Source organism: Hyperolius riggenbachi, chromosome 1, assembly GCF_040937935.1.
Source record: "Hyperolius riggenbachi isolate aHypRig1 chromosome 1, aHypRig1.pri, whole genome shotgun sequence".
NCBI lineage: Eukaryota > Metazoa > Chordata > Amphibia > Anura > Hyperoliidae > Hyperolius > Hyperolius riggenbachi.
The window spans coordinates 637,577,325-637,604,739 of NC_090646.1; the positions used below are offsets into that span (position 1 = coordinate 637,577,325).

The following is a 27,415-nucleotide window of genomic DNA, read 5'->3' on the forward strand; positions in this document are numbered from 1 at the left end:
CATCGAGAGGCCAAAAAGGTGAGAGACAGTCTCTAATATGGATTTGGGCCACCTTTAGCTCTGATCACTGCCGATATTCTTCTTGGCATGGACTCTGCAAGACGCTTATACCGTTGCCGAGGAATGTTGGCTCATGCGGACATAATGGCAGCTCTAAGTTGGTTCAGATTGGATGGTGGCGTTTCCAAGCTTTGAAGTGATCTTTTGGCTCCCCCCCACAATTGCTCAACAGGATTGAGGTCAGAGGACTGAGCTGGCCATGGAAGCAGGTTAAACTCTGATGTCCCTCAAACCAATCTGAGGCCTGGTGCACACGCTTGACTAATGTATTTCAATGGGATGGTGCACACCAGCGGTTTGAGGTTTTTAGCAAACCGCAAACGTGGCTCCTGCAGCACTTTTGCTGTTTGCAGAAGCGTTGCTGCCTCAAATGTAAAGTATAGGAAGTAACAGCTTTACTGTAACAATATTTGTAATCTGCTACACAAAAATGCTCCAAACAACGCTAGGCATGTTTAGAAAACTTCTCTAAACATGCCTAGAATCGCTCTGAAATCGGCTTCAAAAACCTCTAGCGTTTTGAGGATCTGCTAGCGGTTTTGGTGTGCACTGGGCCCGAGACCGATTGAGCGCGGTGGCAAGGGCCCAGAAAAGGGGTCTTTTCCCTATTCTGTGATACCAAAGGTAGAAAACCGAGAGCCCAATATAGTGTAGTTTGTATTGGAGGAGTGCGAATGTTAATGATGAAACGTAAGTATTGTACTTACAAACCAGGGTTACCTCCAAGGCAACCACTGAAAAGGCAGGTGGGGAGACCAAGCCTGTCCCCACTCAGGATTAAGACGTCGCTCTCTGTGGATAGAGGAAAAAAAGAGGGTGCATCACCCTTCCACCAATGATGGATTCTTGTTGTGTAGAGCTGTACAGAGGCGCCAGTAGGATAAAAGTCATTAAAACGTTTAAAAACGTTCGGGATGCTGTGGTGGACCAGCCAACCCAAAACAGACACAGGTACTGTCGATTCAAGTAATAAATTATTAAAGACAAGTTGCAACGCGTTTCATGGGCAAAATCCCGCTTCCTCAGGCAATATACAACTGGAGTGATACACAGCACGAAGTCCAAAATACGCTTGGCACCTCTGTGATACCAAAGGCACTCTTAATGGTTTCCCGCTTCCAAACCCATCCTTTGCGTTGGTGTCCCTGTACACACACTGAATCAGCGCTCCACAAACTACAGCCCACGTGCACTGTAAATCCAGCTCACCGATAGGCGGACGGATGCATCTCCTCCTCCCCCTCCCAAGTCACAAGTGGGCGATGGACGATTCCAGCATCAAGTCTATGGCCACAGGGTGTCACGCGACAGAGTCAGATGCCAGCACAGTGTTTTTTTTAGGAATGCGGCTCGAAGTCTGCAGTATGTGGCCCAGGCCGCGTTAAGTTTGCCCAGACCTGCACGGGATTCTCATTGACCGCCTCAGCCACGTTTCATCTCGCATGAGTATAAGGCATTATGCTAAATACACACTGAGATTTTCTGGAAGATTTACTGTCAGATCGATTATTTCCAACATGTCCCATCTGATTTCCGATCGATTTCCAATCATTTTCCGACCGTTTTCCGCTTACCTCTATCGGAAATCGATTGGAAAGCAGATGGGACATGTTGGAAATAATCGATCTTACAGTAAATCTGCTTAAAAATCTCAGTTGCACCTAGCATAAGGGCTTGGTCACACTGTAGGCGTGGTTCGGGGTTTTTTTCGGCCGCGTGCATTTTTAAAAACGCCCCCCCCTCCCCCCCGACTGCGTGGCCAATGAATGTCTACGAGACGGTTCATATCAGCACGGGTCGTGCGCTGTCTGTTTAGTAAAGCGATGCGGACCATTTTTGAGGCCATATCCCGCCTCAATGGAAAGTATGGAAGAATCGCAACACGCTCACAAAATCGATTTGTGGGGTGATTGCGTTTGTGTTATTAAGAATAAGTACAGTGGATTTATTATTTTCCGGGTCAAAGAGTTCACTTCCTGACTTGCGTCAGGGAGTGAATTACAAAACCGCTTGGAAAAACCGCTTAGAAAACCCGCTAAGCACAAAAACGAATCACCCACCCAAGCGCCAGGAATCGGGGGGGGGGGGGAACACGGACAGACACCCGGACGGAACGCAATGTGAACAAGGCCTCAGGCATTGTTTTTCGTAGATACACTACTGCCAAAAGTTGCTCTGCGAATTAAGTGGTTAACCCAATTAAACTATCTTGTTCAATAAAAACTGCTTAGCTGGAAGATTGCCTTGTGTTATGTGGCAACATATCCAGTGCTTTTCGCCACATTCTGTTACATGCGATAGAGCTAACATGTAAACAAGCCACAAGGGCCTTCATGTTTACTCATACAACACGTAGCCCTCTGCTTGTGGCATCCACCGCAGAGCGTGTATAGTAAACACCGCCTGTATTATACACAGCGCTGAGCAGATAGGCGTGTGGACAGGAAAATATTTACAATAAACTAGTGAAAAGGTCTTTTGTGCAAGTGAGCCGGAAGCTGTTTTGGAAGCATGCGGCTCAGCGAGTTCAGCGCTCACACAGACCTGAAACACAAGTCAGGGCAAACAGCAGCCAGAAATGTCCAATGATTGTTTTGAAAACAAACCAATAATAACAGCAACAGACAACAATGAGCAACTATGGTGAAGAGGATCTGACTTGCTGCTCATTTCTAAGCTCCATACTTCAGGTTCAGATTAAAAAAAAATAAAAAAAAGTGTACCTGTTATGTATGGGAGGAAAGAATTGTTCCATACCTGGGGCTTCCTCCAGCCCCCTGTAGAAAAGCTACAAGAGGACACTATCTGCACAGAGTTTGTAGGATCTCTCTATCTCTGTGTAGGTTTCCTCTCACATCCCCAACTGTAAAGATAAGGTAAAGAGGAACTCCAGCCTAAACAAACATACTGTCATCAAGTTACACTAGTTATGTTAATTAGAATAGATAGGTAATATAATCTCTTACCCACCCTGTTTTAAAAGAACAGGCAAATGTTTGAGATTTCATGGGGGCAGCCATCTTTTTGGTTGAAAAGAGGTGACAGGGAGCATGAGACAGTTCCAACTCTCCTGCATCCTGATCACCCCTCCCAACTGTGCGCGCTAGGCAACGAGAACAACATCAGAAATCCCATCATGCTTTGCACAGCATCAGGGGAAAAATGCCCAAGCATATTTGATGGGGCAGAGCTTAGCTTCTGTGCAGCTAAAAATTAGGCTACCACAGGTAAGATAAACTAAGTTCTGATGCTGTGAAACGGTTAAAGAAAAACCAAGCCTTTTCAGTGCTGCTGAGTAGATTTTTAGTCTGGAGGTTCGCTTTAAATGGCTTTCCCCTAAATTGGCCGGAGACTATGATACATACACTACACAATATATAAATTGGCCCTAGACTACACACATAGGCCTTAATTCACTAAGCATTACTGTATTTGGCTTCCATGCACCAAGCATTACCGCAAATAGCTGATTTCTCCAATCACCTCGCCAAATGGCAATTCACTTAACCTATTACCCACCCAAAGTTAAAAGTATCGATTAGTGAAGTAAATTACTGACTTGTGCGGTAAATACCTCAAAAAATGTCAAGAAATTTCAATTCAGAGATTAAAGCATTCAGTAAATGAAGTAAAAGCGATTGACATATACCTCCAGCTCTGAGCAGCCAGTAACTCAATCTCCACATGGTAAAAGTTGACAGATGCAGCAGACATCCAATAGAGGAAACCACACAGCCCTGCTTCTCACCCAATTTGAGCAGATATTCTGGCAGGAGGGACTTCAGAATGGCAGAGCAGGAGAAGGAGACATTTATAAAGGCTCTACTGTATCCCTTTTGATGTGCATATCTTTATATTGATACACAGAAGAGCTCCATCTAGTCGGCGCAGGTGCACATCTAAAGGGTTGCCAGGGAGGCACTGGACAGAAATTAGAATGGCTCATGCACAGACTTGTAATATAAGACTGATAGCTTCCTGCTTGACCTGCTCCACAGCTGGCGAGACCACAGAGCATGGCTTCGTGAATTGAAGCGTTTTGTTTTCTGCGGTATATTACTGGGGTTTAGGGGGAGGTGCAATACAGAATACGGTATTTTACCAGCCTAAATTATTTTACCGAACTATCCTTCGTGAATTGAGGAGATAACTGTGGTAGCGATTAGCTTGTTGGCCCCATTGAGGGACAGTTAAAGGATACCACAACTGACATGTGGCATAATGAGATAGACATGGGTATGTACAGTGCCTAGCACACAAATAACTATCTCATTATGCCACATGTCAGTTGTGGTATCCTTTAAGTGACGAGACTATATACTATGTATAGCTCTGTGGATGAGGTCTATATAAATACTTAAAGTGAACCTCCAGACTAAAAATCTACTCAGCAGAACTGAAAAGGCTTGGTGTTTAACAGTTTCACAGCATCAGAACTTTGTTTTTCTTATCAAAGTCTCATTTTTGGCTGCACAGAAGCTAAGCTCCGCCCCATCAAAGAAATCTGCCCGGGCATTTTTCCCCTGATGCTGTGCAAAGCATGATGGGATTTCTGATATTGTTCTGGTTGCCTAGAAACTGGAAGGGGTGATCAGGACACAGGACAGTTTAAACTGTGTCTCATGCTCCCTGTCAACCAAAAAGATGGCTGCCCCATGAAATCACAAACATTTGCCTGTTCTTTTAAAACAGGGTGGGTGAGAGATTATATTACCTATCTATTTTAATTAACCTTCCTGGCGGTAAGCCCGAGTTGAGCTCGGGCTATGCCGTGCAGGATTGCTCAGGCCCTGCTGTGCCGATTTGCATAATTTTTTTGGGTACACGCAGCTAGCACGCAGCCGCCCCCCCAGACCCCATGCGCTGCCTGGCCAATTAGTGGCAGGCAGCACTGAGGGGTGGATTAGGACTCCATTTGACGTAACGACGCCGGTGACGTCATCCCGCCCGTCGCCATGGGACGGGGGAAGCCCTAATGGAAATCCCGTTCAGAACGGGATTTCCGGACGGGCTTGATCGCCGGAGGCGATGGAAGAGGGTGGGGGGATGCCGCTGCACAGCGGCTGTCACGTAGCTAGCACTAGGCTGTGCAATACACTCCTGGTGAAGGCAGCGGGAGCAAGGGCACGGCCGCGCAGGCGCAGTGGTTTTCAGACTTTGGGAAGTTGGAAATTCCAGAAGTGAACTGAGGCGGGACCAGAGCATCGGCAAGTGGCTGCGCGTGCACAGGACGTCTACGGGGGACCATTAGAAGCCCCAGGCAAGTTCAACTCTTTTTCCCCCTACAGTAGTCCTTTAATAACTTGGCTCAGTCAAGGACTTCTACCCTTGCGCGGTCCCAGCTGTGCATCTCCCAATCGCGCTCTCGTGGCAGAGAGCCTTCTGCCAATGTGCAGGCCGTGTAGCCCATAACTGCGCGTGCGCAGAACATTTCTGGCTACAGGAGCGCAATGGAGGTGCACAGCCTGGGAAACCGTGCATGCGCAGTGGCCCACAATCCAGCTTGATCATAGACTTCACACGCCAGCACAGCGAAACAGAACAGAAGGACATGTAGGGTGCTGCCAGACAACAGGGGGCTGGTTGAGACCCCAAGGTAATTAAAAATCCTTTCCTCCCATATATTTGAAAAAAACAAAAAACCTGACACTTACCTGAGGCTTCTACCAGCCCTATGCAGCTGTCCTGTCCCGCGCCGTCCTCCACGATCCTCCGTTTCCCACCGCCGGTCACGGTTCAATTATTCATCTAAGTAGACGAATGCAACTGCACCTGCGTGGCCGCGCATGTCTTTGCTCCAGCTCGTGTCTCCGGGAGCTTACTGCGCAGGACGTGAAAACTTCGTTCTGCACAGCAAGCTCCAGGAGACGCGAGTGGGCGCTAGGCCGTGCGCAGCCGCAGTTGCATTTGTCTAGTTAGACGAACAATTGGACCGTGACCGGCGGCAGGGAACGGAGGATCGTAGAGGACGCAGCGGGACATGACAGCTTCAGGGGACCGCTAGAAGTCCCAGGTAAGAGTTTTTTTTTTTAAATATTTCCACAGAACCCCTTTAAATGATATATTATGCAAATTAAATATCAGATTTACTTACCTGTGGCTTCCACCAGCCCCTGGAAGCCTGTGTGTGCCTCACAGCAGCTCTGCTCTCAGGTAGTCTCCTGAGGTCCCCTCTGTAGCGGCCACCTACCCAACCAGGTTGGCAGCTTCTGCGCTGAATGCTCCCGGCCATGTATGTGCAGAAGCCCCCAACCGGCTACCTCTATGGAGGGGACCCCGGGTGACCCGCTGAGAGCAGAGCGGTGGTGAGAGACACACAGGCTTCTAGGGGTTAGAGGAAGCCCCAAGTAAGTAAATCTGAATGTAATTAATTTGCCTCCTGTATCCTTTACAGCAAACCATTGAGGAAATGATGGTCTGTGAAAGTATAGGTGAGGGAAAGAAGTTCGGTTTAATTTACCTGAGGCTTCTTGGGCACTTCTGCGCATGCAGCGTTTTAGGCTTTACCGCGAATGTGCAGCATGATCTAAGAATTAAAAAATGTATGTGCAAGTTCATGTGTGCAATCTAGGACATGCAAATTTTCTGCGCCCCCCCTCTGGTTCAAAGCAAGTTAGTGGGAAGGCAGAAAACTGGTTTACACAAAAAAATTGCAAGCAATTTGGAAGATACACATGGTGTTAGACCAAGCACTCCAATGGAGATAGGAGTGTGCTGAAGCTGATATGACCCTGATGCCAAAGGGTCGCCGGTTCAAGAATCCAAGCAATTTGGAATCGAATATATGCATCATGTAAAATGTAGGTTTGCAAGTTCTAAGTGCGTCTTGTATGCAAAAGAAAAAAAAAATCTCAAACAAAGTTTTACAAATATAAAAAAACAACATCTTGCAAACACGAGGTCATGTATGCAAAAAATTGCAATTTTTCCCATGATGTGTGAATCCTCTTTGAAAGATTATCGTTCACAATAAACAACCAGGGCAAGGTAAGGACTTTGTTCCGAGCAGCGCCCTCTATGGGCAGATTAAATCACAAAACTAAACAAAAACTGTTTTGCATATGCCAACATCAGAAAAGACTTGAAAGCTTTGGCAGATAAGGGCCTGAGCCCACTGCTGCGTTTTTAAAAACGCATAGAAACGCATGTGTTTTAAAATGCTTTTTAGGCCTCTTGCACACTACATGCGATTCAGATTTTTCATCGTTTTTCACATGAGATTTCGATTTCCGATCGTTAATCGGTACTGCATGATGCGTTTTTACTGCATTTTTCTTTTGATGGCATACAGGGAAAAATCGGAAATGCAAATTGGATTCGCAGTGGGCAGGGAGCCTAAACATGATTTAACGCGTTTACACGCTTTAAAATCGCATTTCATAACACTTTAAAAACGCATGCGATCGCCGGCACATGCACTGCTGCATGGCCATAGATATAAACAGGTCTATTGTGGTGCCCAGGTCAGGCACAGCGTGGGAAAGTGGGAGTGCCAAAATGACCTGCCTGGTCTTTAGACAACTAACTTTTTGTTTGTACAGGATAGAACAAGATGACATGGCGCCTTAAAGGACAAACTATCGCAAGCCATTATAACATTTAAAATAAGTATGAACATGAAGTACATTTGTTGCAGAAGAAAAGTAATTTACAGTATAGTGCATTGTGCTCCATGTTGCTTTCGCTTACAGTAGGCAGTAGAAATCTGACAGGTTTTGGGCTAGTCCATCTCCTTATGGGGGATTCTCAATGATTTCTTGATTTTCAAAAGCACTTGCTGAACAGCAGTTGCTCAGACCAGCTGCTAGAATCGTGTGTAAATGAGGAGAGTTAACAGCTAACCTCTTTGTGTAGATCCTTTCCAAGGAGTGCTTTCGTAAAGAATAAAGGGAATATTGAGAATCCCCCCACATGAACAGATGGACTAATCCAAAACCTTTCAGCTTTTTAGTGACAGCAACACAGAAGTAATTTATAGTGCATCTTTTTAAATCTTTTTATTGTGGCCCATATAAAACATATCAGTCATTTATAGTAAGACCAATAGATTACTGGCCAAAGAAAATGTAAAATGTAGTAAATTATAAAAAGAAATATAAACAGAGGAAATGTGGAACAAATTATTCCAACAGTGCCATAGGGTAAAAAGAATGATTACCTAAAACGCTCACTGTGCTTTCAAAATTTCCAACTGTTACCCGTAATCATAATCTGGGGAAAATGCACTTAAAGAGAAACCGTGACCAAGAATTGAACTTCATCCCAATCAGTAGCCAATACCCCCTTTCCCATGAAAAATCTATTCCTTTTCTCACACGGATCATCAGGGGGCGCTGTATGGCTGATATTGTGTTGAAACCCCTCCCACAGTGTGATGTCCGGACCATAGTACACACACACACACACACACACACACACACACACACACACACACACACACACACACACACACACACACACACACACCTTTAAGGCTTGCAGCCCCTGATCCCAGAACGCCGCTCCACGAGCGACATGTCTGGCAGATCAACTTGCTCGGCCACGGCTAACGCCTTTGTGCATACTGTTCCTTCACCCGCTACATGACATTAGGTACGTGCCGCTCCGTTGGGACCACAAGCGCCTCCCGCATAGCAACGGAGCAGGTTATCAGCGGACACTCGTCTGTACAGGGTGGCCCAGCACTATCAGGTCATGATCTCTGACGGGCCACATAAGGTGCGTACACACCTTTATAATTATGGGTTTACATAGATTTTAAACATTTTTATTTTTGTGCTATTGCGAAAAACTGTATAGACAAAAGTTGCAGCAAGACAAGGAAGAGTTCTCACAAAATATGGTTTGTAAAAGGGAGCAACCAACCAGTATGGCAGGTGGATATTATAAACTAGGCATGGGCTGTTTACAATGGCCTCAATTCACTAAGATCATGCTGGAGATAAGGCAAGAGAAAACTTACCTCCGCACAGTAACAGTTATCTTATCTCTTCATTCCTTTAAAGGGAACCAGAGACTAAGAGAATTGAAAAAAATGAAAGCTTTTATACATACCTGGGGCTTCCTCCAGCCCCATAAGCCTGGATCGCTCCCACGCTGCCGTCCTCCGCTTCCTCTATCGCCGCTACCGGGTCCAGTCACTTCCGGCGGACGCGGCCAATTTTCCGCATGAACAGGAGCTCCCCTCCATATCCTTACGCATGCTTCTGCGTAGTATGGAGACGCATGCGTAAGGGTATGGAGGGAGCCCCTGTTCATGTGGAAAATTGGCCGCGTCCGCCGGAAGTGATGCACTACCCTTGCGTCGACTGGCGGAAAGTACAGGACCCGGTACCGGCGGATAGATGCAGCGGAGGATGGCGGCGTGGGAGCGATCCAGTCTTATGGGGCTGGAGGAAGCACCAGGTATATATAAAATCTTTTTGCAAACGTCTCTGGTTCTCTTTAAGTTACCTCCTCTCTAGTCATTTTCACACGAAGTTAATAAACAGCCTGTCTAACTGGAGTTATTTTAAAGATTGCAGAGTTAAAGGGAACCTTAACTGAACGGGGGGTATAGAGATTTACTTACCTGGGGCTATTACCAGCCCCCTGCAGCAGTCCTGTGCACTTGGCGCCGCTCTGGAATCCTCTGGTCCCCCGCTGTCACTTAGTTTCGGTTTTGACGACTCACCAGTCGCTGGCCGCCATGCGTATTATTGGACGCATTCACCAATGCAATTAGCGCTATTGCGGACCGCAACGCGTACAAAAATACGCGTTGCCGCATTCCACACGCGTAGATATGCGGCAACACGTATTTTTGTACGCGTTGCGGTCCGCAATAGCGCTAATTGCATTGGTGAATGCGTCCAATAATACGCATGGCGGCCGGCGACTGGTGAGTCGTCAAAAACGAAACTAAGTGACAGCGGGGGACCAGAGGATTCCAGAGCGGCGCCGAGGGCACAGGACTGCTGCATGGGGCTGGTAATAGCCCCAGGTAAGTAAAACTCTATACCCCCGTTCAGTTAAGGTTCCCTTTAAATTAAAGACAGAAGAGTTAACTTTAGGTTTGCCTGAGGTAAAATGTTTCCTGAATATGACATGCCTCATCACCATGGTGACCACTCTAGAAACGTTATTAAAGACAGGAGATAAGCTTAGTGAATTGAGGCCATTGTATGTATCCCTATGTATTGTCCAGCGCTGCGTAATATGTTGGGGCTTTATAAATGCAATAAATAATCAAAAAAAATCCTATTCCTTGACGCAGACTCACAGCCCTGCTGTAAAATGCTGAAGAAGAAGTTAGCACTATTTAAAAATAATAAATATGATTATTAATAATATGGTAGGACATTAGACCGTCTATGGTAGGATTAAATTGAGAGCTCCTCTGAGGACAGGTCAGTCACATGACTATGTACTCTGTACAGTACTGCAGAAGAGGTCAGTGCTATATACAGTAAATCCATAATATGGCATGACATTAGACTAGGACTTTGGTAGAGATTACATTGTGCGCTCCTCTGAGGACAGTCTGACTTGACTATGTACTCTGTAAAGTGTTGTGGAAGAGGTTGGCACTGTATAAATAAATAATGTAGGCCATTAGACTATGGTGGTAATTAGATTGTGAGCTGCTCTGATGACATTCAATGACATGACTATGTACTCTGTAAAGTGCTGCAGAAGAGGTTACTGCTATATAAATACATAACACTACTGATCTCCAACCCAAATCACTCCCAGCTTGTTCAATCCCATGTCCTAGATTTCCTTGGGAGTACTACAGAAATGTTTTCTTTACTGACCGCTCTGAGGAAGGAGGAGGATTTAGCAGCTGCACAAACTCCGCAGGTTCCGCCGGCAGGTAGTGGACGCAGAGCCCACACACACACACAGGTCTCTGCAATCGCCTGTCACAGCACAACAAGACTGCCAGGTTACGCTCTAATGCACAATACAAAGAGAACCAGCTGACCAATCCCACAGCAAGTTTCTATTTTCTAAACTAGTTCAGCTACTCTGCGCACCTTGCTGCAGCTCCGGCCGCCAGCTGGAGGCACTGAAGTAAACTTTGACACAGGTTTATTGTGCAAGAACAATGAGCACTGTGTATATATCTACACAGAAGAGCAACAACTAAATACGGGTTTAAGCAAGCATATTACACACAACAGATCTTCAGTACGTTAAACGGTTTCCAAAAGCAAACCCATTTCACCACTAGAATCCCAGGTCCAAACCTTGGCCAAAACACTACGGTCTCCCCATTTGTGTGCAGGTTTCCTCCCACGTAGACATACTGGTCACTTAATGGGTTTAACCCACAAAAACTGGCCTTAAGGAGGAACTCCAGTGAAAATGTAATAAAAAAAAAAAATGTGCTTCATTTTTACAATAAATTATGTATAAATGATTTAGTCAGCAGTGTTCTCCCCAGATTTTTTTTCCAGCCAGGTGGCATGAAAAAGTAGTTGGGTGGGGCGATATGAGAGAATGCAGGGCCTGCGGTTCTCTGCGCAGCTCTGCTGACAGCATAAGAGGAGGTGAGCCGATGACAGCCGGGTGCTCACCAAAACTAGCCGGGTGGAGTACCCGGCTAAAAGAGCCTGGGGAGAACACTGGTCAGTGTTTGCTCACTGAAGAATCTTTCCTCACCCCGATTTACATTCTGACATTTATCACATGGTGACATTTTTACTGTTGTGAGTTGATGTCAGTGGAAGGAGATCATGCTTGCTTTTTTAGCAGTTGGAAACAGCTGTAAACAGCTGTTATTTCCCACAATGCAACAAGGCTCCCACAGTGTGATGTTGAGACCATGGTCCTCACATCAAACTGTGGGAGGGGTTTCCCCACAATCTCAGCCATACAGAACCCCCTGATGATCCGTTTGAGAAAAGGAGTAGATTTCTCATGTAAAAGGGGGTATCAGCTACGGATTGGGATGAAGCTCAATTCTTGGTTACGGTTTCTCTTTAAAGTGGACTTGAACTCTTGCACAGGACAGAAGTAAAACCTATAGAAATGCACCCTGTATGTATTTAGAGAGAGTAGGCAGTCTAATGCCCACTTATCTCACTAAGCACAAGCTGTGTCTGCTGACTGCCATGGCAGAGAGCTAATTGGTAAACACAGGATGTTAATAGGTCTTAACCTAAAACGTCTTCCTGTGAGGTAAAACTGCAGCCTTTGGGAAGCACTGTGCTCGTTACCCATAACAACCAGTCTCTTGTCATCTGCAAACCAGCAGTGAACAATATGAAGCAGGCCAGTCACTTCAAGGGAACAAATGGTCATCGTCACATACATGGAGGAAACCAAATGCAGGGCACAGAGCCACAGACGTCCTGCTCGCTGCTCCCCCCATGAGAGAGTGACAGTATAAATTAGCATGCCAGAAAAAGAGGACATGCACATCCTTGCTCTAAACCACTGTATACAAGCATTCAGCTTCTTCAAGCCAATTCTTAGCACAGGTTTGCTTTAAAATGCATACAAAACTGCATATAGTAACCTTAGCAACCGGTCAAAAGCACCGCTCTTCCACTAGGGCTACAACAAAATGGATTCTGACTGGAGGTTACAGCTGCACTTCATACATGCAAGCTGCTGTGCCTCATGGGAAAAAGCTAGTGACTAATCTCAGGATTAGTCAGACAAAGGCAATGGTCATGAAAATACAGCCAAACAGAGACCTTGTCCTCTTCCGGTCACCAGTAGCAGTCATGTCTCTACTACAGTTGGGGGTCCCTGCACCCAGGGGGACATTAGAGAGTCTTTATACACAGGGAAGAAGACAGCTGACAGGTCGTATTGTACAGCAGCATCCCTTCACATGTTTACAATAAAAGTATTTTTAGCAGGAATGCAAGCAGAGACGCACGGCGCAACGTCAGCCAGGAGCATCGGCAGCTAGATCTGTTTCATCTCCTGATGGATTTGTGGCGAGATCAGCAGGACCAACACCAGCTCGAATGTACCCAAATTCGATTCGAGTACATTTGAATTCGGGTCTGGGTCAAATTCGGATTCGCCCGATTCGAATGGACTCGAATTCGATTCGGGTGCATTCATTCGGATCCGGGTCAGGGGAAATTTGACCATGAATTTGTGATTCAAAACCCACCGAACTTAAGGGTTAATTGCAAAGCCCCCTTAAATGCCAGAATCGCCAAATTTGCAGGTTATGTTCAGAAGAAAAGTAGGAGCAAGGGGAAAAAAAATTCAAAAAGACCTACTTTGAGAAAATCGATTTTTAAAAGTTCAAAGAAAAAAACAATACATATAAATGCCGGTCAATGATAGATCGTGGGAAATATTTCCCAGTAGTTCATAGCAAAGGCCCCTTACATCCTAGCAATACCACATTTGCAGCTATACGTCTGCACAGCCCTGCATTCTAAGGTATAGTAACCAGCTCATCAATGAGCCGGTTCTTTTTGTATTAAATCGAATGAATGGTTCAAAGCCTATTCATTTGATTCAATACAAAAAGAACCGGCTCATTGATGAGCCGGTTACTATGCCTTAGAATGCGGGGCTGTGTGGACATAGCTGCCGGCTCCCACAGTCTCTCCCCACCTGCCTGCACCTGTCACCCTCACCTAGGCTGGCACCCATGGGTGCACAGAGTGCCAGCCTAGGTGAGGGTGACAGGTGAGGAGGCGGGGAGGACAGCGGGAGGCGGCAGCTATATGTCCGCACAGCCCCGCATTCTAAGGTATAGTATAGGTAATTGCCGTGGGAGATCTTCAATCAACTTAATTGAAGATTGCAAGATTGGAGAATACTGTATAGATCATTACTGGAGGATATTGCCGTGGGAATTTTTTTTTAAAGGTATAGGTAAGCATTTCTGGTTAATTAAGATTATTAAAGGATTTTTTTTCGTGGTTGTTTTATTTCATTTAACCCTTTGTGGAAATGTACTCATTTCTCCTGGGAGGGGGGGTGGGCATCTGGGGTCCCCTTCTTAAAGGGGACTCCCAGATGCCACCATGAACCCCCCCCCCCCCCCGGGAGTCATCTCCCCCACCTCCTCCTGGGGCACTTGAGGTGGGGGAAGAGCCCCTTGTCCATGGATTGGACAAGGGCTCTGAGGAGGAGGCTTGGCCGCCCCTCCCCCCAGAGCCCCCCCCATACCATGGAACATGCGGGCTGGTATAGCTCAGGGTGCGAAGCCCTAGTCGGCCGGGGCTCTGGATTCTGGCTATACCAGCCTGCATGGGGGACAAGGGGTTACAGAGGTTTAGGAGGGGGGACCCCACGCTATATTTTGTCATATTTCCCACACTCAGAACATTCCCCAAAAATAAAAAATTTAATTTAATTTTTTTTAAATATTGTTTCCCACTATCTTTTTAACATTCTGCAAATTTGGTATGGCTAGGATGTAAGGGACCTTTGCTATTAACTGCTGGGAAATATTTCCCACGATCTGTCATTGACCGGCATTTAAATGTATCGTTTTTTTCTTTGAACGTTTAAAATCGATTTTCTCAACAAGTATAAGGTCTTTTTGAAAATTTTTATTTCCCCTTGCTCCCACTTTTCTTAACATAACCTGCAAATTTGGTGAGCCTGGCATTTAAGGGGGCTTGGCTATTAACCCTTAAAGTTGTGGGTTTTGGGCGACGGTAGCTGAATCCGAATTAGTGATCGCGGGTTTAACACCCGTGATCGCGGCCGAATTCGACAGTAAAATTCGGATACATTCGAATTCGTGATCGGTATCGATCTTTGAATTCGACTTCTGGATTCATAAAAAACGACCCGTGATCACGGATAAATTATAAATTCGCGAATTTGGAGCTCAACCCTGACCAACACATCGGTCTTCTAATCTACCTCAGCCAAACATACCCCAGCCTAAGAGACTACTAGCTGACCAGCTCATCTTCAAATACACCCGTCTTTGGGGATGGTGAATGAGATGCTTATCATTCCATGCAACTGCAAATTGTATGCGCCTTAACGGGAGCCTGAAGTGATTTTTAAAGGGAAAAAAAAAATGATATTTACCTAAGCAGAGGAAAAAGGGTTCTGTGTCCTATAGTGCCTTCCCGTTCCATCTCTTGCTTCTTAAGATAGGCAGCTCTGTAGTGAGCATGCGCAGTATAGAGCCACTAGTCTTCAGGAGCACTCGGGATCCCAAACACTTCCAAAGCCTCCCGCAGCTGGAGATTTGAACAGGGTGACAGCGCTGAAACCGTGAAAGGAACAGGAAGGCTCAACAGGACCCAGAGCCTTCCCTCTCCAGAAGTACTCTGTCTTCAGGTTTGCTTCAAAAATGGCCCACAATTCAATGCAGCAGTTGGGCCACTTCTAAGGTGCATAAACTTGCATTGTCCCTGGCTATTTCTAACCCCCCCCCCCCCCCCCCCAAAAAAAAAAAAAAAAAAAAAAAAAAAAAACCAGCATGATGCCTGTAAGTGCGTTTTCGTACCGCAAGTGACTCCACCGTGTTTGCGCTGTAATTGCCCATCACCAGCGATCAACATCAAACTGCAGCGTTTGCGATCACAAAAGCACTGAATGCAGAGGTTTGGGAGGGATCGCCAAAAGTTGCAGTAAAACCAATAAAAAAAAATTGCACTTGCCATTTTTTTTTAGTCCTATTTTGGTGTGAAAGCCTCAGAGACACTCTGGCAAGCAATGAGAATCCACCTTGATCTTTTGTAAGTCTCTGCACCCCTCAGATTAATTTTACAAGTCCAAGGATCGGTCAGCACACCAGGCTTCTCATGAGCAAGAAATGTACTTTTATGCCTTCAAATGCTTGTGTCAAACACCAAACGTTATCAATTGTTTCAGGGCCACGGAGGGGTCCCCTTCTTCAGAACAGTACAGACATATCAGACCTCAGGTTAGGTTGCCACACTTAGGCGTTGTGCTCGCTGAACAGTTCAGTGTACCCTCTGTTGCCTACGAGTGCCAACAAGTGTAATTTAAACACTGCCCAATGGCAGTGGTTGCACCACGCATGTCAGCTCATGATCCCTGGTGGTATTCTGCAGCCGCACTCAGATGCGACTCCATGGAGGGCCACCTGTCAGCTGCCGATACAGAGCTCTAGCAGGTGCCCGGCCGGTGCCCCACAGCAACTGACAGGCAGGGAATTCACAATCCTCAGCTGCCCATCTAAAAGAGGCCTTATACCTTGCGCACACCAGGGCTGTGGAGTCGGTACAGAAATCTTCCGACTCCAACTCAGACTCCTCAGTTTATGAAACCACGACTCCGACTCCAACTCAGACTCCACAGCCCTGGCGCACACACACACCTGATGGCTCTCTGGCTGGTCAGAGCTGCCACTGCAGAGAATCCAGCAGGTGTACAATAGTCCCCAATTGGAAGCAGGAGCCCATATGGAAAAACTGTGCCGCTGTGGGCACCTTTTGTAAGAGTCAAAACTAGTGACAAGGAAAGGAAATTTGGTAGCATGATGGCGCCCCCTATCGGGCTCCTCAATGTACCTTCTTTGCTGCTAATCGAGTCTTCCATAAGGGCTGCGATATGTGGCAAAGCAGGTAAATTTCGGGGCCTGGAGGCTCCCAACAGAATCATGCCCGCTATTCAATGCCGCAATTCGCATCACAGGGGCCATGGGTTTGCAGAAATGCAATTGGGTGCCAGACTTAACCTTCTTTGCTGCATATTGAGGCGGGGTGGGGTCTCAGGGCTAGGCACCACAGGGGGGGGGGGGTTTAGGGGCTTGGAGTCAGGTCTTAGGGTTATGTACATCCAGAGGGGTCTTAGGGTTAGGCATCACTGGGGAGGGGGGGGGGGGGGGGGGGGAGTCATAGGGTTAGGCACTAGCCGAGGGGGTCTCTGGGTTAGGCACCACCAGGAGAGGTCCTAGGGTTAGGCATGGGTAGAAGGAGGGTTCTGTGTGAGTGTAGGGTCAGTTTTAGCCATAGTAAATTATTGGTTAACATTATCAATATTTTACTATCGGGATCCAGCAGTAAACTATCACTAATTTTAGCGATATTCTACTGGCCGCCATCCTCTGCACCCTTTTTTCAGGCACCTTTATTCATGTCTGCCCCCAATCCCCTTCAATGCTTTACCAACAGATCTACCTGACAGACTCAGTCAAGGGTACTTGTTCCCCCTACTCACCTCTCATGTGCCAAGCAATCGTCCCCCATAGCAACAGAACAGTGCAGTATCAGGACCCCAACTGTCCTTCAAGGCATTGAGCAGAGTTTGCAGCGGGTGACAGAACCTGTAGCCGTGTGCGCACCTTTATATTGCTGTGTAGCAACCATCTCACTGAAGCATGAGGAAAAACAGTTCCAGCTCTGCAGGCTGAGACACGAGAACAGGATTTCCTGGCTGAGGCTCTGGCTGGAAGCAGAATGAGAGTCCGGGAGCCGGCGTGATCTGGAACACGCGTGCCGTAAACACGCCGCCGGTGCCTACACACGGTAATGAATATGTAATAGATCTAACAGTCAGTTCTGTTCCTAGATCACTTGTGTGTCAGTTCAACAAACCGCTCTTTACACAAACAGCACTGCTGCCATTTATAATCAGCATACACAACTGGACATAAACAATGAAAACTACAAAACACGACTACAAAGGGCTTCCCCAACAAGTCACTTATCTGGATTGTGGGAAAGCAATAAAAAACAAGACTGTCCCAAAAACAAACTCCTAATTAGCTCTGCCACACTGAAAGTAAACCTAAAGTGAGCAGGATATGGAGGCTGTCATATTTATTTCCTTTTAAATAATACCAGTTGCCTGGCAGCTCTGCTGAGCTCTTTGGCTGCAGTAGTGTCTGAATCACACCAGAAACAAGTATGTAGCTAATCTTGTCGGATCTGACAACAATCAGATCACACCTGATCTGCTGCATGCTTGTTCAGGGGCTATGGCTAAATGTATTAGAGGCAGAGGATCAGCAGGGCTACCAGATCAGATAAAAGAACAAAAACTGGACACTTACCTGGGACTTCTATCGGCCCCATGCAGCGGTAATGTCCCGCGCTGTCCTCCTCCGACCCTACGTTGCCTGCATCGGTGAATTATTTGTCTAACAAGACGTACAGTGTGTGCTCCCGCTCGTGTCTCCGGGAGCTTACTGCACAGTACGAGGTTTTCTTGTAGTGCGCCTTCGCAGTAAGCTCCTGATGATGCAGCGGTAGCGTGCACGCCCGCGCAGCCACAGTTGATCTGGATCAATTGTACAAGGACCAGCGGCGGGGAACGGGTGATCGGAGGAAGACGGGGCAGGACATGACAGCTACAGGGGGATGATAGAAGCCCCAGGTAAGTGTCTTTTCTGCCTCATAGAAATCCTTTAAAAGGAAATAAACATGGCAGCCTCCATATAACCCTCACTCTGGTTCACTTGAAAACAAGACAGTCCCAAAAACAAACTCCTATTTAGCTCTGCCACATTGAAAGAGAACCTGAAGAGAGAAGATGTGGAGTGTATTAAATAAATAAATGTGCGGAACTCTAGATCGTAAAGTCTGATGGCGTGAGAAGGTAAATATAACAGATACTCTCACCACTTGCGCTTGGTTCCTGCTGACGTCTAGACTGGGACGTGTGCTCCGTCAAGTATACTGAAGAAAGTTCAAATGATCCATAGAAAAAGAAATAAGTATGCGCACCTTTCGTCCATTACAGTGAATTTATTGCAGACGGTATCAAAAAGGTCTGGTGTAATTGATTGCGGAGACACCGCCGCGTGGACTGACAGCGGGGCGGCTGAATCCGCGTTCAGACCGGCGGTTTCTCCGCAGCGGCATGTGTCTGGTTTGTCTGAGCCTAGTAGTGCACACAGATGGAGAGCTGCGCGCGCGCTGACAGGCAGGCCCTTTATGCCAATAGGAGAGGGATCAGCTGATCAGGACGATCAACTGATCCCAGTGCAGCAGGCGATTGGTTGAATGGGACTGGGTAGCGCTGAGAAGAAGCGCTCTGCTATATATACTTCTCGGCTGTCAGTGGCTGGTTGTCTGCCGTTGCGAATGCTTATGTGTTAGCACTCAGACCATAGTCAGATCCGTCAGTGTGTTAGAACCAGGTGGACCTGGGAATTCACACTTAGCCAGATTAATACTGTGTATTACTGTGTTATACTTTAGACCAGTCCCAGGGTGTCGAGACCACGGACCTCACACCCAAGACTAGGGAAACTGTGTTGTGCTTTAGATCAGTCCCTGAGTGTTGAGATCACGGACCTCACACTCTAGGATAGGCCTCTGCTTGATATCTGTTATGACCTATTGCTCCCTTGACTCTGCTCCTGCTCTCTGATTCGGTACCTTTGCACATCTGATTACCTGTTGCCAAACCCTGCCTGTCCCTGGTTACAGAATCAGCCTTCTGTCTCTGTACTTTATCTGCTCGTGTGTTACCGACCCGGCCTGACCGACCCTTCTACCTGTGACACCCCCCCAGTGGGGTGTCCAGTAGCTGCAGGGACTCCCTGTCTCACAGAGGGACCTCTCTGCAATCCAGTCAGGGACTCAATCTCACAGAAGTCCTTTGACTACAGTAGAGTCTGATTCCCAACTGTTCAGGTAAACATTGACTCTCTGTGTACTCCAAGCCTATCAGGAGATACTCATTATTACGGTCTGGAGTCACCTGCTCCTCAGGTGGTCCAGACTCATATACTGTTGCACCAAACACATTTATCAGGTGTCCAGAGGTTAGTTATACTTGTATTATTGGTGATTCTGCAGATCATCAATCAGGTATAAATTTGTATTCTTGGTGATACTGCAGATCACCAATAATCAGATTCTCTCTGTGTGCCGACACCGATCGTTACATCCGGAACTTCACATCACAAACGTCTTCATAACGAGTGGAAGCCGGGGGAGTGGTGGTGGGCGGCGTGTACAAACGAGGGACTAGCAAAGGCAGTTTCGTGTCAAACACTTGGTCACGCTGCGTTCCTCAAGACGGAACGCAGCGTGACAAAGTGTCGTTTGACACGAAGTGGCCGTTGCTAGTCCCTTGTTTATACCCGCCGCCCACCACCACTCACATCGTTATTAAGATGTTTATGTGATGTAAGGTTCCGTATTTTTTTTTGCTACAGTCTGCAATAAATTCACGGTAATGGGCGGAAGGTGCGCATACTTTCTTTTTCTATGGAGGAGATCTGGAGTCTGCCATATTAATTTCCTTTTAAATAATGCCAGTTGCCTGGCAGCCCTGCTGATCTATTTGGCGGCAATAGTGACTAAATCACACACCTGAAACAAGCATGCAGCTAATCCAGTCAGACTTCAGTCAGAAACATCTGATCTGCCGCATCCTTATTCAGGGTCTATAGCTAAAAAGTATTTGAGGCAGAGGATCAGCAGGATAGCCAAGCATTCTGCATTGTTTAAAACAAGTAAATACATATGTCAGCCTTTCTATCTCACTCACCTCAGATATTCTATAAGAACACCTAAAAAGTTAAATGGTTTGAATAAAATGTCTATTTTCATAGACTAGCTGAAACAAAAATGAAAGGAATGCTTGGTTCATGCAACACATGCGGGAAGACATTTTTGCACACTTTGCATGGTGGGATGCAGTTTAGCGTGTGCACTGGCAGCCACAATACAATGGCAATCCGTGTGCATCTGTAAAAATGTTCCCAGAAGTATTATACAGTAGAATTCATTAATAATAATCTCCAAGGGACCTGGCCAAGTAGTTTACTAGATCAGAAGTCAGAATTGGTCATATGGCCTCAATTCACTAAGCAGTTAAAGGGGAACTGAAGAGAGAGGTATATGGAGGCTGCCATGTTTATTTCCTTTTAGGCTGCTTGCACACCAAGACGTTACAGGCGCACGTTAGTGCGCCTGTAACGCTCCCCCAACGCACAGCAATGTAACACAAGTGGGCTGTTCACACAGCCCACGTTGCGTTACATGTAACGCTGCACGTTCTGTGCAAAGTGCAGCATGCTACGGCGTTGGAGCGGCTATAGCCGCGTTAGACTGTTTGCACATGCGCAGTGGGGGGCGGAGGAGGCGGGGAGAGCCAGCTACAGTAGCCGCGCACATGGCTACTTAATATTCACTGCACTGGCGGGCGCTGATTGGCCGGCGGGACCACGTGATGCGGAGTGTCTCGCTCCGCATCACGTGGTCCCACTGGCCAATCAGCGCCACTCTGGGAGACATTATAGGACTCGAGCCGCCTAACGCGGCTCACTCTACCGTCGGCTCTTGCAGCACCATACGTTGTGTTAGGTGCACGTTATGCGACCTTAACGTGCCACCTAATGCAACGTCTTGGTGTGCAAGAAGCCTTAAGCAATACCAGTGGCCTGGCAGCCCTGCTGATCCTCTGCCTCTAATACTATTAGCCATAGCCCCTGAACAAGCATGCAGCAGATCAGGTGTTTCAGACTTTAAAGTCAGATCTGACAAGATTAGCTGCATGCTTGTTTCTGGGGTTATTCAGATACTACTGCAGAGAAATAGACCAGCAGGGCTGCCAGGCAACTGGTATTGATTAAAAGGAAATAAATATGGCAGCCTCCGTATACCTCTTACTTCAGTTCCCCTTTAAGACTAGTCTACAGATGGTTTTTAGTCTACTGATGGTTTGGTGTAATGTTTTAGACCTGTTTATAGACCTGCTCTAATATTCAGTAATTACACAATTCACAAAGGCAAAGAAGGAGTAACCACGCCCACTTTTTCTGACAGAGATTAGACTAGCTGATTTCTGTAGGTGAGGTAATTTAGATGTGGGGATGGAACCTTATGAATTAATTATGCAGGAGTTTAATTGTATTTTATTTATTTATTGTATTTATAAAGCGCCAACATGACGCAGAGGAGAGCTCATCAAAGGAGAAGGCTGTCTGTCATAGCTACTAGTTTGTGAATTGCATCTTTTTATAATTTCCCCTGCTTTACCCACCTAATTACCAAATGGTTTAGACTAGGTCTAAAAACAGGTCTAAAACATTTGGCAATGGTGAATTCCCCTTTGATGCAACTGACCAAACCATCAGTAGACTAAAAATCATCAGTAGACTAGTCAAAACTGCTTAGTGAATGGAGGCCAATTGTATTTATACAGGCACATTGGCCTCAAATCACTAAGCTTATCTCCTGTCTTTAATAACGTTTCTAGAGTTGTTACCGTGGTGATGAGGCATGTAGTATTCGGGAAACATTTTACCTCAGGCAAGCCTAAAGTTAACTCTTCTGTCCTTAAAGAGAATCTGTATTGTTAAAATCGCACAAAAGTAAACATACCAGTGCGTTAGGGGACATCTCCTATTCCCCTCTGTCACAATTTCGCCGCTCCCCGCCGCATTAAAAGTGGTTAAAAACAGTTTTAAAAAGTTTTTTTATAAACAAACAAAATGGCCACCAAAACAGGAAGTAGGTTGATGTACAGTATGTCCACACATAGAAAATACATCCATACACAAGCAGGCTGTATACAGCCTTCCTTTTGAATCTCAAGAGATCATTTGTGTGTTTCTTTCCCCCTGCATCTCTCATGCACTGAAGTTTCAGGCTGCTCTTTTCTTCCTGCAAACAGCTTTGCCCTTGTCTGTAATTCCTCACTATGTGAAAGCCCAGCCAGCTCAGAGGACAGGACGATTTATCCAGCTTGTAAAAGATGAGAGAGAAGAGAGAAGCTGCTCTAATCTAAATAACACACAGGCAGTGTGCATATAGGGGCCTGGAAGGGGGAGTTCATAGCAGAACCACAACACTGAAGAACTTGGCAGCCTTCCAGACACAGGCTGACAAGTCTGACAAGAGAGAGATAAGTTGGTTTATTACAGAGACTGTGATAGTATAAAGTGCTGCAGTAAGCCAGAACACATTAGAATAGCTTTTAGAACTTGTAGGATGATAAAAAACAGGATGCAATTTTTGTTACGGAGTCTCTTTAAGTTAACTCTCCAATCCTTAAAATAACTCCAGAGTTAAAGACAGGCTGTTAATTAACTGCGTGTGAAAATAACTACAGAGGAGGTAACTTAAGGAATGAAGAGATAAGATAACTCTCTCAATGTGTGGAGGTAAGTTATCTCTTGCCTTATCTCCAGCATGATCTTAGTGAATTGAGGCCATTGCCTGGGACCTGGGCACTCAGTTTGCTATAGCCAGAGGTTTACTATACCAGAGCTTACTATAACCAGATTCCACTATCACAGTGTATAGGTTTGTGTAACTACCTGCAAAGGTCACAGACCACATACAATGTAGACATGACAGCAACGCACAATGTGAATGACCGCAATACAGTTCCCAGCAGGACTCTGGGAAGGCCCAAGAGATCAGACACATACAAATCAAAGAGTGATTCTGATTGAAGGCTTCCAATTGCCCAGCAAGATCATGGTGAAGCAGAACTCCTGGGAGTATTTTTTTTTTCTTAGAGGATTATGGGAGCAGGTGGAAGCCCTCATGTTGTGGGTTCTCTGTACTCTGGTAACACAAAATCTAAAGATCGCTTACCTTTTTTATGGTCTTGGTCTGCACCAGCGCAAGCTCTCTGTTCTCATCTGCTACATACAGGGACAGCTTCACATAAGGGTCACTGCAAGAGAAAACAGACATGATAAGAAAGGTGACAACACAAGCATGGGAGAGGACAACACAAGCACCAGAGAGATGGCAACTTCATTACTAAATTCCAACAGTCAGTTTCAGATAGTTAATGATTGTTAATAAAGGTTTGTGTAATTTGTTAATGTTTTAAGTGCTGAGAAATTACTAGCGACGTCCCTTTATGTCAGCTTAAACCAGTCTGGCCATTCTGTTCTCACTTCTCAACAAGGTGTTTTTGTCCACAGGAGCGGACACATTTTTTTCCCCCTTCTTTTTATACCATATTCAGCAAAATCTAAAGAATTTTGTGCGTAAGGATCCCAGAAGATCAGCAGTTACAGAATTTTCCAAATCAACCCATCTGGCACCAACCATGCCAGAGGAAAAGCAAAGAAAAAAAAAAAAAAAAACCACAACAACAACAAATCCCATTTAAGGGTCAGTGCCCACCAAAAAGCGCTAGTGTAATTGCAAACGCTCAGCACTTTAAAGTGGACCCTAATTAAAAATACAAGATTTCAGAAATAAAATCTATTTTCTAAATTATAATAATAAATAGCAGCCTTTTTTCAGCTGCATGATGACAAATATAACATATTTTACATTTATTGGAGAAACCCCTCCCCTTCCTTTCAAATTGCCGGGATTTTTCCGGCAAACTGGTGGAGTAGATGGTGTCTGGCAATGGAGGAATTGCTAATGGCTGCCACCAGTATAACCCTAGTTATGAAAAGAGACGGGTGAAAAGCATGCACTGAAATGCTCATAGGTTTGAAGGAGTGTTTATTTGTCTTTGTATGTGTCAACTGAATATTTTGAATTAAAAAAATGTTTGGTTTGGGTCCGCTTTAAGTGATTTTTCAGAGCGATTTTAGGCATGTGTCTAGCGATTTTTGGGGCATTTTGGTGTAGCATTTTTAATTTTTTGTTGCAGTAGAGCTGTAACTAAATAGCTTCTGTAACAAGAACGCTTGGAGAAATTGCTCTGATCTAGAGCATTTCAGAGTGATTTTCCACTTTCCTATACTTAACATTGAGGCTGAATCTCCTCAGAAATCAGCAGAAATGCTGCAGGACCAACGTTTTCATTTGGGGAAATAAGCACATTGCTCTGGTGTGAGCCATCCCATTCAAATACATTAGCCAAGCGCTTTTTAAAGCGTTTAGAAGCGCTCTTTGTGTGCACCAGCCCCTATTCCCATTGTGCTTGCTACAAACTTGCAATGAACCGTCTGTGGTCCTGAAGAGGTTAAAGAGCATCCCCAGTGTATTTCTGAATGTAGGTAATGTGATCCTAACAGTTACTTAATGCATCTTTGTGAATGAACAGGTGATTATACAAATACTGGGAGTACGCTTTAACAAACAGCATCCAAATGCAAAGGTGGATTCAAATACATGGATCCAATACAGACACACTTTAAAATGAACCAGAAAGGTGAGAGTGATATGGAGGGTGCCATATTTATTTGCTTTTAAGCAATATCAGTTGTCTAGCAGTCCTGCTGACTCTCTGTCTCTAGTACCTTCAGCCACAGTCCCTGAACAAGCATGCAGCAGATCAGATGTTTCTGGCAATATTGTCAGAACTGGCAAGATTAGTCACATGCTTGTTTCAGGTGTGTACTTCAGACACTACTGCAGCCAAATAGGCCAGCAGGGCTGCCAGGCAACTAGTATTGTTTAAAAGGAAATGAGGCAGACTTCATATCACTCTCACCTCAGGTTCACTTTAAGATGGGCAATTCAGAGATCTCTAACCAGAAATCCACTTCAGCACGATGCAGAGATTCCCCTGTAGAAAGGGAAGGAGGAATGTTGAAGCAGGAATGTGCTGGATGTTTTCACCAGACACGACTCCTGGGGGCAACAATTAGCGGCGTGTTTCAGTTCATAACACTCCTATCGCATCTCAGCGGAGAGCCGGCGAGCGCCTGCAGAAGGCACAACACAATCTTACGGAGATTCAGCCTGAGACTAGCTAATACGAGTGTGAGCTCTGCTGCCTCAGATCCTGGCAGCTCTGAACACAGCCAGACCGAAGCTGTGTGTGATAGAGACTGTGTCCACTGCCTGTGCAACTATCCAGTCTGTGCTGTGTACACAAGACTGGAAACTGACCACACTACCCAATGACAGCATAGAGGCTACACTCACAGAGGTACACTGCCTGTGTGACAATCCAGTCTGTGCTTTGTACAAACTATTTACTGGCCACTCTACCCTATGACAGCATAGAGGCTACACAGTCTGTGCTGTGTACACAAGACTGCTGTCATTGGGTAGTGTGGCCAGTTTCCAGTCTTGTGTACACAGCACAGACTGTGTAGCCTCTATGCTGTCATAGGGTAGAGTGGCCAGTAAATAGTTTGTACAAAGCACAGACTGGATTGTCACACAGGCAGTGTACCTCTGTGAGTGTAGCCTCTATGCTGTCACTGGGTAGTGTGTCCAGTTTCCAGTATTGTGTACACAGTACAGGCTGTGTACCTCTGGGAGTGTAGTGTCTATGCTGTCATTGGGTAGTGTGGCCAGTTTCCAGTCTTGTGTACACAGCACAGACTGTATAGCCTCTATGCTGTCATAGGGTAGAGTGGCCAGTTAATAGTTTGTACAAAGCACAGACTGGATTGTCACGCAAGCTGTGTACCTCTGAGTGTAGCATCTATGCTGTCATTGGGTAGTGTGGCCAGTTTTCATAGAGGCTACACTCACAGAGGTACACAGTCTACTGTGTACACAACAAGACTGAAAACTGGCCACACTACCCAATGACCACAGACGCTACACTTACAGAGGTACACTCAAAGCAGCCACACAGCAAAGCCATAGCGGCAGGGATGGTTTTAGGCAGGGGTGCCCATTGAGTAGATCGCAAAGGACTTCATGGTCGATCCCGACTGCACTACATTTTCCATTCTGTATGTACAAGTGTGCTCCTAAAATTGTACATAGGTAGATCATTTTGACTTGCTAATTTTTAATGTAACTCGCAAGCAAAAAAAAAAAAAAAGTGGGGTGTGGGCACCTCTGGTTTTAGGGCACAGCAAGAATGAATGTGGAGCCTCTTACATTTTCATACTAAAGTCTCGTACCCATCTTGTGATTTTTCCAACGATTTTCCTGAGAACCAGCAATTAAATGAGCAAGGAGCGTCGTTTGCACGATCCTGCAACACAGGTACAGGCGCACGATCGCGCAAATGCTGTTTAGCATGGTGCAGCGATACTGACCATCACGGCATATTGGATCTTTAAGATCCGGCAATTCCCATGCAAAGTACCGCGATCGCTTGAAGTCTCGTTAGCGCCCGTCGTGTGATGTCGTGCAAACCCACCGGATGGAAGATGGATCAGGTAGCGCTCGTCATGGGACATGGATGGGATCCATCTTTCTGGGTTGCGAGGAGAGTATGTAGCGTAACAGTAAACTTGTAACCTTTACAATCCCTGACTTGTGGGACCCTTAAGTAGCTCGGAGCGCTAGGCAACTGCTCGGTGTGACCCTATGAAAGCTCCGGACCTGCATAGCATTAACAATAAGGAACCGTAACATAGTAAAATGCAGTAAATTATTCAGGATAGCCACTTTTACATAAATTATCCTTTATATTAAACATTTACAAAGTAGGCTGAATGTTTTAGTGTCTCTAATCAGTGGCAGCCTATTAAGTGTCCCAGAGTTAGAAAAAGGTCAATAGCTGTATTTTATCTCCCCCTGCCCTCAGAAGTTGTATTCTGCCAGGAAAACGTTTATGGCTTTACTGTGCTTATCAGTGAGGTTTGCTATATTGCTGACAAGGT

At 45.8% G+C, this 27,415-nt stretch overlaps 1 protein-coding gene across 4 annotated transcripts in view; it reads right to left on the reverse strand.

Moving 5' to 3' along the window:
* The window catches only part of NEDD4L (NEDD4 like E3 ubiquitin protein ligase), a 491,133-nt gene that overhangs the window by 252,827 nt on the left and 210,891 nt on the right, over nt 1–27,415 (reverse strand). For 3 of the 4 annotated variants that reach the window (XM_068251284.1, XM_068251285.1, XM_068251286.1), the window contains exon 3: nt 23,520–23,601. In XM_068251284.1, coding sequence (XP_068107385.1) covers nt 23,520–23,601 — 82 coding nt within the window. Of the gene's footprint in view, nt 1–10,856; nt 10,953–23,519; nt 23,602–27,415 lie in introns of those variants that run through there. The other variant, XM_068251289.1, reaches the window with a different exon arrangement.